This window comes from Homalodisca vitripennis, chromosome 4 (assembly GCF_021130785.1).
Source record: "Homalodisca vitripennis isolate AUS2020 chromosome 4, UT_GWSS_2.1, whole genome shotgun sequence".
Taxonomy (NCBI): domain Eukaryota; kingdom Metazoa; phylum Arthropoda; class Insecta; order Hemiptera; family Cicadellidae; genus Homalodisca; species Homalodisca vitripennis.
Genome location: NC_060210.1, coordinates 130,025,882 through 130,038,101, shown reverse-complemented (window position 1 = coordinate 130,038,101; position 12,220 = coordinate 130,025,882). Strand labels below are relative to the sequence as shown.

General features: G+C 34.1%; 1 protein-coding gene across 1 annotated transcript in view; it reads right to left on the bottom strand.

The window, feature by feature from the left end:
* Positions 1 to 2,277: 2,277 nt before the first annotated feature.
* Positions 2,278 to 12,220, bottom strand: part of LOC124361190 (proline-rich protein 36-like) — a 33,512-nt gene continuing 23,569 nt past the window's right edge. Inside the window, exon 7 of the mRNA XM_046815230.1 lies at positions 2,278 to 3,006. Coding sequence (XP_046671186.1) covers positions 2,278 to 3,006 — 729 coding nt within the window. The remainder of the gene's footprint in view (positions 3,007 to 12,220) is intronic.

Here is a 12,220-nt window from a genome sequence, read left to right as displayed (position 1 = left end):
TGTAAAATATTAAGCCGTACCCAGACTTTTCAAACACCTTGTATAATACCTAACGTAATTTGGCTAAAGTAACAATAGTTATACTAATATGAAGTAATCATTTTGACCAGATCATGAAAAATAGTTCAATCAAGTTGTTCAAAGTAATAATGTCAAGATGACTGAGAAATTCCCGTGATAAAATATCCTTTTAAATTATCCTACCGTGACCTAACCCATTGTAAAGTAACCTAACCTGAACAAATCTAACTCCCCCACCCAAACAAACCAAATATAACCTAACCAAACCTAAATAAACCTAAGTTAAGTTACATAAAGCTAACATACGGCTGGATAGATTAATGTATAATACAAAAGTAATCACTTTGATCAACCAGATAATATACATAATGGAGGAATAAATTGATTCATAAACATGTTTACTCACTTTGACCAACTTCGGTTAGATAATATGTATAATGGACAAAGTGACAAATAGAGCATAACTAAAGCAGCCAAAACCCATCGCTATTAATTATGCGAAATTACGTATCAGGATTGTACAAAAGTACCTAGCATAGCTCAACGTATGTACAATTTTGCACACAGAGCATAAACAACAGTTTTTGGCATATTTCCCTTCTTAGGAAAATATTTACGGAAATACTGAAACAATATTTTAGTAAGATCAAGTTTCGTAATATAATTGTATTATATTTTATTATTAATATAATAAAATAATATATATATATATATATATATATATATATATATATATAATTTTATTAAATAATATTTCGCTAATCATGGTGTGTACAGAATTTATCGTTCTACCTGGGCAGATACTACCTGTAGTCCGTTGAGTTAACATGATGTAATTCCTGGTTATTTCATAAACGTGCTAAAATCAATCTTTGTAGCGTGAAGCGGTTTTGTAAAGTGTTTCAAGTTTTAATGCAGGCTGTGTATTTTTACAACATGGTGCCCGACAACGTTCAAAGTTTGCGTTACCATCATTTTAATTCAATTACTTCATATAAATTAGGATAAAATTGTGAGGTACTAAAAAAGTACAGTGCATTTTTTTTATTATCCTTGGGTCGTCCATTCAAGCATTTTATTGTGGGATTAGTTTTCGCCGTCAACAAAGATTAAACGGGATCGAATGAAACAAGTCTGGTCTCAGCTATCGTGCCCACGACATGTTCGCCCGAGCTTGACGGGTTGCGCATGAACGATAATTCGCGCATGCGCTACAACGCAAACTCGTCAGACGGACGCCAGCAGAGGACGAGAGGTCAGTCTACACAATCCATCACGACGAGAGACGTTACTGCGCACCGAGATCCCTTAACCCTCACTCCCTTGCCGACTTGTTCGTGAGATTACGGACGTATCGATTTCTTCTGCTATTGTAATATATTACTATCAAATTTACTATACTATACATAATTAACCTTTCATTAATATTCTGTATCGTTTTTATAAGTTGTGCCAACCACGAAATTTTACTTATAACGTATTATTCTATGGTATTCTTTTTCCTTACTTACTAATCTAGGCCTACTTAATCTTTGTTCGTGAAATACGGACCCCCCTAAAAAAAACCTATTTAAATTTTGGTATTAGTGGTTTCTATTAACTTTTACTTACTATCTTACTTAATCTATGTTCGTGCAATACGGACCTACATTTAAATTGGTTATGGTTATTGCTTATTAATGGCTCTTTACTTTACTAACTATCATATTAATCTATTTTCGTGTAATACGGACCTAACCTTTAAATGTTTATTGGTATTATTGGTTCTTTACTTTAACTAACTCATCTTATTTAATCTATGTTTCGTGTAATTACGGACCTAAGCCTTTAAATTGTTTATTGGTAATTATGGTTCTTTATCTTTAACTTGCTATCTTACTCAATCTAGTTCTGTAATACGGACCTAACCTTAAATTTGGTATTAGTGGTTCTTTACTTTATTTACTATCGTACTTAATTATGTCGTGCGATACCGGACCTAACCTTTAAATTGTTTAATTGGTATTATTGGTTCTTTACCCTACTTGCTATCATACTTAATCTATTTCGTGTAATACGGACCTAACCTTTAAATTTGGTATTATGGCTCTTTACTTTAACTTACTATTTTACTTAATCTATGTTCGTGTAATACGACCTAACCTTTTAAATTTGGTATTAGTGTTCTTTACTTTATTTTACTACTACTTAATCTATTTTCGTGCGATAACGGACCTAGACCTTTAAATTTAAGATTAGTGGTTCTTACTTTACGTACTATCTACTTAATCTATGTTTCGTGCAATACGGAGAGAGAAGAGGGAACTGAGGGGGCAAGGCGGGGGGATAAGTACTAAAAAACGGAGGGAAAGAGGGAGGAGGGTGGGGTGCGGGGGGCAGGGGACGGAAGATGGTGCCTGGGGGCGCGGGAGAACGGGGGCGGCCGGGGGAGGAGTGGGGCAAGGAGACGGGGGGGGGAGGGCGGGGTGGGTGCGGGGGCCCGGGGGCGAGCGGGCGGGCGGGCGGGAGCGAAAGGGGGGGGGAGGGCGGACGGCACGGGGGGGAGGAGACGGCGGGGGTGTGGCTCTGGGCGGATGGTTGGGGGCACGGAGGGCACGTAGGGGGCCCGTGTAGGGCGGAACACGGGGGGGCCGACGGGGTGTGGGGTCGCGGGGGTGCTCGCCGCGGGGCGTGGCCGGGTCCCGCAGGGCGGGAGGGGCGGCTGATGCCGTTGCCCAGGATGGCACTGAGCCCGGTTTGCGCTTTGTTTTTCGTTGTTCTGGTGTGGCCCGGCGTTGATCCGAGGGGTTCGTGCCCGTTAATGGGAAGGGCTAGTAGGCGGGGTGCCTGTTTTCGGGTCGCTAAGGGGGGCCGTGAGGCCACGGTGTTGTAGGGTTGTCTGGGTCGGGCTGGCTTCGTTAGGGCGCTGGGCGGCACTCGCTGGCTAGTGGGGTGGCGCGGTGCGTGTTTCCCGTGTGGTGCACCTGGGTTTCCTATTGTGGTTCCCTGTCATCACCTCGGACGTCGGATCGTCATTTCGCAGACGTTTGTCACTGCTCTGTTGTGTGGTGTGCATGCTATCTGCGCGGCATGGACCCGGGCGTCGTGGCCGACTGCTGCGTTGGATTCGGGGGGGGGGTGGCACTGTGTGACGAGAGTAGCGGAGGTGAGCACGGACTGGTGGTCTTCGTCGGGGGTAACGGTAGCCGAGCGGTCGATGTCCACGGTCGGTCCGTTGACACCGGTCGCGGATGTGTGAAGCACCCCCCCCCCCCCCCCCCCCCCCCCCAGTAATACTCCCTAGCCTTTAAAATTGTTTATTGGTATTAATTGGCTCTTTACTTTACTTACAATCTAACATAATCTATGTTCGTGTAATTACGGACCCCTAAAATTTAAATTTAGATTAGTGGTTCTTTACTTTACTTACTATCTTACTTAACTCTACTGTTTCGTGCGATACGTGACCTACACCTTTAAAATTGGTTTTATTGTTTCTTTTCTTTAAGTACTTTCTTAACTATGAATCTCAGTCGTCACGCGATAACGGACCTAACCATTAAATTGTTTTTATTGGTATTATTGGTTCATTTACATTTACTTGCTATCTACTTAACCTATGTTCGTGTAATACGGAACCAAAACCCTTTACATTGTTATTAGTGGTTTCTTTACTTACTTGCTATCTACTTAACCTATGTTTCGTGTAATACTGACCTAACCTTGTACTTTGGTATTATTGGCTCTTTACTTTACTATACTACTCTTACTTAACCTATGTCGTGCAATACGGACCTAACAAATAGATTATTGCTCTGAGTCTATTATTATTTCTCTTACACTTTCTACTTAATCTTGTTAATACTATACTGACCAATACATAATATATGTTCTTCAGTGTTCGATAGTACTTTTGCTCATACTATTTAACATAACATCCCATGTGTATGCGATTTGAGGTAGCTTGGATTTAGATAGCGATCTAGGTATTACGCTTTTGTGTTTTCTTTTAATAGATAATAGATAAATATCTTATTTGATCGACATCATTTTATTCAAAGTTCCTTAATTTTTTCAAGGCCAGTTGGTAATGATGATTTAACAAATGCTTGAACGTTTCCACCACCGTTCAGGATGATAGCAATATATCTTGAAACACCAACTGCCATACAAAATCCAAAGAATAAAATTTAGACCCCTGATCGAATCACCCGCTGAAAAGGGCTCATCTAGGGTATGCGATACGTGTCCATTCTTAACAGTAAATGGTTGTGTTGAGAAAATAACACGTCACAAAATATAACATAATTCCAAATTGCAATCCTATTATAATGGGCTGATGGTTCTTTTATTTTCATTCTCCAATCTTAACAAACAAGAATAATAATTAAAACAGAAAAACAACACATGTTTCCAGTTAAGATATTTTATCTGCGGCCTGTGCTGAGAGGCTACATGAACTTAAAGGCCATTGAAGAATAAATGTTTTATTGTAAATAAACATGTTTGGGCAACTGTATTACTTAACACGTTAACGTGGGCTAAACTTTTGTAATACACTTTAATAAAACACGTCTGCATGTGAAGTTTAGTGACCGTCATGATATAAAACAGGTAAATACACCGTAAAAAGGTGTTCTATATAGATACCAGTAGGATAATGGGGGTAAACGTCCCTATTTCAGACCCTTGAATAAAACTGACCACTTAGGCCCTACTCATACTTTATACGAATCATATACTACTTGATTTTTATCCTTCCTTTTATATATAGACCAAATATTATAAGAGTAGTGCAAAATTAAGAACTATATTATATATTATTTTTCGTCTGAGAACAAATATTTTTCAGAGCAACTTCATAAATTAATTAAATCTCTCCTCTCATAAAATATTAAGTCAAGCTTTACCAGCAAGCTTCTATTTTGCGCCCTACTGTACTTTGAATCATAGTTAAAGCGTCTCACCCACATGCACAGATATACATGCTCACCTTAGTTATATTTAATTAATTAATATTTTAAACTCAACCGCTTAATTAAATATGTTGATCCATAACAAAGCAAACACAAATATACGGTGTTGAAAGTTACACGGTAAATCGACCTCATGAGGCATATTGAGGCGTTGAGTATCAAACAGAATGTTGAGAATGTTTTAGTCAGTGTGGAATCGACCAAGACGAAGCAACAAATTGGCCATAAATAACATATTACACCATCTGAGGCTGGGCCGCCACTGGTGTACTGCCCCGTCTCTATCCCGCGACCTCTTCATTTAGAGAGAGACGTCTACAAAACACTCAATTCTTTACATTGTCATCGTTTGTACGTTGTTTAAAATACAAATAATCTTAATCAATATTGATACTTTGAATAAGTTTTTACTTTCAATTAATAAAGTTTATAATTAGATATAACAGCACTTAAGAATTTACATTGTATGCACGCAACTTATTTTCTGGAAATTGGTACAGAATTTTTTCTGAAAATAGGAATCGATCGTCAGCTGCGCTAGTTTTGGTGAAGGTAAAAATTGGAAGGTATCCAAAGAGTTAAAATATGTAATGACAACTTTTTTCTCAGATTATAATTTTCTTAGCTTAACGTACTTTTAACCAACTGTCATATACATAAATAATATTTAAATTGTCACCAGCAAACCTTATGTAGATCTCTAAAGTCTGTATCTAGTTATATGTTTTAAATAGGTTCAGCTAAATAATATGATCCGAAAAAGTTATCTTTTTATATTTTCAACCATTTTGATACCCTTCCATTTCAACCTTCACTAAAATAAGCTTGGCTGACTATCAATTTCTTCCTCGACAAAAATTTCTCTATCGATTAAAAGATAAATCAGGTTGTGTGTTTCAACTCTTAGACAGAAAACTGACTGATAAAACGTTAACCTAGATTTATCTATGTTATTAAAAGGCGTAGTATAGGTTTTGAGTTGTTAATTTATTTACCAATTACTTTTTATTATTTATACGACGATGAAGATATACTTTACAGTACTCTATAAAAGTTGAAATAACTTTCAATAGGTGAGTGTACAATATCTTTATAAAATGTATTTATGCAACGCACTATATTGGCATATAATATGATCACATCTTGAAGATAAGATATGTAAAATAATAAGTACCGATGATATGGTTCTAAGCACTATTAAAGTGTATCACCCATTCAGTATTAATTTTTTTACTGCATCGCTTTATTTGTAAGAAATCTTCTTTAATCATATTATTCTAATACATTCTTACAATAATTATATATTTTTCTTTACTATTACTGCTAAAAATTACCGAAAGCCACATGTATCTTGTGTTAGCTGTTTGTAAAAAAGTTTACAAAATTCAATAACTTAATACAAATATTTTTTTCATGGAACAGAAAAAAGATTAGACTTGAGCTAATGAGCCAAGGACCAACTGTTCAAGCTAGCCAGTTCTGTATCTATATTGCCTATCTGCCCCTTACACCCAACAAGTCTACTCATGACAATAAACACAATGCTACAATACAATGCCTTCGCTTATCAGGCTTGATTTTAGTTAGCTCTGAAATCTAAGTATCAAAGTAATCAAAGAAATCAAAGTAAGACATGCAGAAACTAGTTTTTTAGTGCAGTTATAAACGTTATATAAACCAATATAGCTAAATATAACGACCGTTTAGTAGTGAAATAATTTATTTTACTAAAATTAAATTTGAATTAATAAACATCTACAATTATTTCTTAACGAATGACTGTTAAATTACAGAAGTTATACCTTGCAATCAAAACTGGTTCCAAGATGTCTTTACCACAGTATAAAATTGTATAAGTGGTAATATATTTAAGTTGAAATTTTAAATCGGTCAATGTTAAATAACCGTGCTCAAATTAAAATTAAAAATGTTTTTATTGATTGTGTTGTAACAAAATATTTGGGAAATACTGCTATATCTCTCTCTCTTTCTTATAAATGTATAATTGTTGCTAAATGCAATGTTTACTCTAAGCAGCAGAAGAAAGAGAAATAACTGATCCACGCCTTGTAGTTTCTACTCTATTTTAGTATATAATTGGTTGCTAAAAATTAGGCTGGTTGCTAGGAAAAAACCTATTCCAGTTTTCTCGAAGTAGTAAGACCTGTAAGAATACCTATAATCTATCGATAAATTATTATTATTACTATCGCACACATAAAAATCACACACACACACACACACACACACACACACACACACACACACACACACACACACACACACACACACACACACACACACACACACACACACACACACACACACACACACACACACACACCTAATAGTAACTATTTAGTAGTATATCATTTTAAACGTTACCACAGATTACGATACAAATTCAAGTATTTTAAAAATGATTTACTATCCTTTTTGTATATTTTCTGAAAGTTGATTGTTGATAACCCAAATAAAAGTGTATAGAAGACAGACATTAAAATCTGTTTTCTACAATTTTTACCGGCTCAAGTAAGGTAAGTACCCAAAAATGTTCAATATAATAAAAAATTTATTCTTTAATAGCCATTTAGTTAATGTAAGAATAACAAATTATTTTAATGTAAAACGTGTTTTATTTTCTCATTTTGTTATTATTTTAAAGATTATAAAGAGAGGAGAAAAGTGTCTCTACCACATTATTTTTTCTCTCTTGTCTTTCAACTTATCGTAAACCCGTATAGCAAGCTGCGTAAAAATTAAAACATTTGCAAAACCGCTCCGTGCTAAAAACTCATTTTAGTGCATTTATGAAATTAGAAAATAACCAGGAATAATCATTTTAATTCATTCGCCTTCCGGAAGTAAGTTTCAGGAGGTCCGATAAACTATTTTAATATTGTGAGAAGGGTAGTCCTAAAATTACATTATGGAATATTGTAATTCTTCTTCCTTACGTGAATAATTTCCTATGGAGGAGAAGAATTGAAAAAATGTGACCAAACAGTTGATTATGCAATAAGTTTGTTATCTTAAGTTGAGCTATTTTAAATACTTATGTACTCTCGAGACGGGTAGTTTATCATAGTTTTTCGTATATATGTTATAGCCAAAGTATTTAATAAAGGTATTATATATAATATCCAGTCATTATGTCCAAAAGCTAGTGATTTAATCAAGGTTAATAATAATGCTTTCTTATCTATCTGAAATTCTGTTTTTAACTTTGTTATCAATTCGACTTGGTGTGAACCGGAAAACTTAGAAGATGTAATGACAGCAGCGTTATGTCGTTATCGGTTGTCCCGGGCATTTCCTCTATTGACCGCTTGGTTTATAGTTGTTCATAGTTCACACTATCAATGTTTTCATCGTCGAATACGATTTCATGAACAAATATTTAAATTTTCAGGCACATTTGACGAGATTACTATTTTTAATGCCCAATAAAAGAAAAAAAAATACTGTTAAAATATATTTTATTTGAATAAAGAACTTAGTTTTACCTTTCTAATGTTTTTACTTCTCCGTAAATGCATTTCTATACTCTCACTTTTAAAATGATTTATGTAATTTAACGATAACATTTCTTAACTCTGAAATATATAAGTTGTTACAGCATTTAGTAACAAAAATAAATAGAATTACAATGATATTCCAAAAGTATATTACTTGAAGTACGAGTAATAGTTATTATTTTAAGTATAAAATTGAACTTATTTTTATTGCAGATTCACCAATGAATTTATCATAAGAATTAATTTGAATGAAATATATATTTTGTTACGTTTTCTAAAATATATACGAGTAAATAAATTTCCCGTAGAAATAAAATCGAAATTGTGTCAGCCTACGATGTTATTCTTTCACATAATATTTTATATAAACTTGGCATACTCAAAATCAATGCAGTTATATATGTAAATAAATTTTAAATCGACACCAGCTAACCACATACAGACCCTGTGTGTCTGAACAATTTCAGTCTCTTTTCTGAAGTGATAAAACGACTATTAAATATTAAATTCATAATTTATGAATCTAACGGCCGATTTTAAATGCATCGAGCTATTACAAAATTACGAAAGGAAAATATTATCGTGTTACATTTTTAACCCTTTTGATACCTCCCATTTTGACCTCCATCAGCTCTAGCGTGTCTGACGATCGATTTCTTTCATATACTTGTACTAGTACTATATTAGTATAATTATAGTATTATATTGTACTATTACTTACTTACTTATACAGTTCAAATTGGTTCTCTCCTCCTAAAGTATAAACATAGAAGGGATTACATCTTAAATTACAACAAATACATCTCAACATAAAAGGTATACCGAACCACATTATCTGTTGCTCTGTCTGTCCCTAATAAATTCAATTGACAATTTATTGGTATAATCTTACGAAAGGCTAAGTGATACTCAATATTAATTACTTTACTTCATCCAACCAATAATGTAAATAAGTCTTGTTAGTTCCACTTAATGGGCTTTATAAATACGATCTCTATCTAACCTGGAAAAATGTTTACTTTTTCAGATTGCTCTGGCGTTTGGAATCTTATAGATTGGAATTCAAATTACCAGTTAAAAAAATTAAGGTTAACTTAGATAGATTAACTTTAATACTATCACATGAATTAAGAACATTGCTGTGAATGGATAAATAATATACTTCCATTTGATTCCGAACCATGTTCTGCTTACTTGCCCACTACGGATCTTACTCTTAAGTAGTTTCCGCTGCGAGGAAGTTAAAAACGGTCTTATTCTTCTGAAACTTCTCTTGTTTCAAAGGAACATAATAATATAGTTCCGCTTTTAATACTTTTAAAGATGAAATGGCTTGTGATTTCGTACATTATTTGTTTATCCGACATTAATAGTGAATTTAGCAAAATTGTTTATGCCACTACACACTGCATACTGTGGCTGGAATGATGTCTCATATGATTTATAAATGAGAATGTCCATAGGTTTTTACATAAAAAGTTTAATCAGACTGGATAGAATTATCTTCAGTATGACTGAGAGGAATTTTCAATCGTGTTTACTGCAGAACATAATATTTACCAATAATTTGTTCGACCTAATTACTTTCAATAAAATGCCTGTTACGTTATTTCACGGCACAACGGAATACCGCGAATAAAATTTACCAGATTACAAAGGTATGCTTATTTCCTCCAGGAATTCCAGACAGGAAGTGAATATTCGAATATATGTGGAATCCGAACTCAATACAACATACATTAACAAATAGTTAAAATAACGATACATAAATTACTTGCATTTTAAATCAAAATTATGCCTACCTTTAAAATAAGAAAAACTGAAAGGTAACACTATATAATTGTAAATTGATTTACAACAATTAATGAGGTCTGCTAAATTGGAATTCACTTCTGACTATCACATTTTATTGAGAGGACACAAGTTTTTAAGGGTGAATAAACATACTTTTATTGCAATTATATGGAATTAAAATGTCTAAAACTACTTTTATACACAAGTATAAATATTTTTAGACTAAGAAATATTAGATAATCTCATATATCATAAATCCTTTGGATTGATTTCTGCCAACGGAGAAAATATCCAGTACATTTCTACCTTTTTTTCGTTCTATTATTATCACTGTCTGCTCGACTGACTGAATAGTTTAAAGGTGGATAAATTAAATCTTTATTTTTCCTAGAAAAGTTAGGACTACATTGTAGTACTTGAATGAATGCTCAATGTCCAATTTGACCTGGACAGGCGTTAGTGCATGTGACAGTAACAATGAAAAGACTTTTCAGCACCTCTTGTTACTGAACAAAGCAAGTTCCTATTTCACATCACCGACAATGAGTACCAGTTCCGTACCCAGGAAACTGATGGCTAGATTGCACACTCGGCAAGACACTCAAGGGAAATTGTGATTTAGGTTATGAACGCAAACAATGCATGCAACTTTCTGGTGCTGTAATGGCGTCTGTGAATGTGAGAGAGACAAGCGATGCAGTGAGCGTTGGAAACAGTGACGTCACTGCATCTGTAGAACAAAGCGTTTCCAAACATTCCATATTCCATATGAATAATGGATGGAATAAGTAATCAGCACAGTTCTAATACTTTTCCAAATAGTTTAGAAATGTCATGGAAATTACATTACTTACAATCAGCAAATGAGGATTTTTTTCGGTAGTTTTTTAAAATTATGCACTCAGTGTAATACGAGTATAATTTTTCTGTTAGCAGACGATTGGGTTTCTAGGATTGTATAAGATCTTTAAGGTATCCTTAAAGCGTCAATATGTTACTGTTACATAGGCTACGTATAAAGTTCACCAAGCATGGGACATGTGACAGTTAAAAAAAATCGAGACAATTTTATTTAAAACTATTCATTACAAAACTGACACGTTACACATAAATAACAGCGACAACGCAACGGTTGTCAAAGCCGTGAGTTATAGAGTGCACGATACAGCGTAGATTGTAGTGTTACTTCAGTGCCACTGTGTAGGTTATCAGACATGTCCTATTGAAACAAAATATGTGTTTTTAATTTTAGATACCTGTAATTTATTTAATGTGCGGCTGTATCAAACACCAATGCTTTTTATACTAAATAACAACGTAATAATATAGTGAAAAACCTTTTTATAATAATATCTTATCCTGCTATCATTTGACTGAAATCTATTATTTTTGTTATAAGTAATATAATTCGGCCATTTGTTCTAGTTCTTCAACAGTTCCATTTTATAAATTACATATCTTCGGAGTAAAGATTCATTTTAATGGACAAGAACTGAACTTTAATGCTCATAGCCGAACACTAGCAAAGTCTGTCTACCTGTTTGTAAACTCAGTGACGCATCTAAATTTGGGTTGCCTTTTTTTTATTTTTTGTTTTTTTCGGTTAATTTTTTAGTTAATTAAATGTATCCTTATCCAATATTTGGGGGATAGATTATTTAAGAATAAAAATGCAATACTTTCTTAAAATTTATCATAAACTCCTACAATATGCCGTGTACATTGAAACTAATTTGTTTTAAAGCGATAAACATAGTAAACGAGAGCTTAGCGGAATTATATACAACTGTATACACACCTTTAGCACTTTTAGTGTCTTCAGCATTTCACACGCCAATATTTATACATTTGCACAACCCTCACGCAATGTGACACGATTAATTACTTCAAGCTACATACGCTTTATACATTAATACATTAATCCGCACCTTA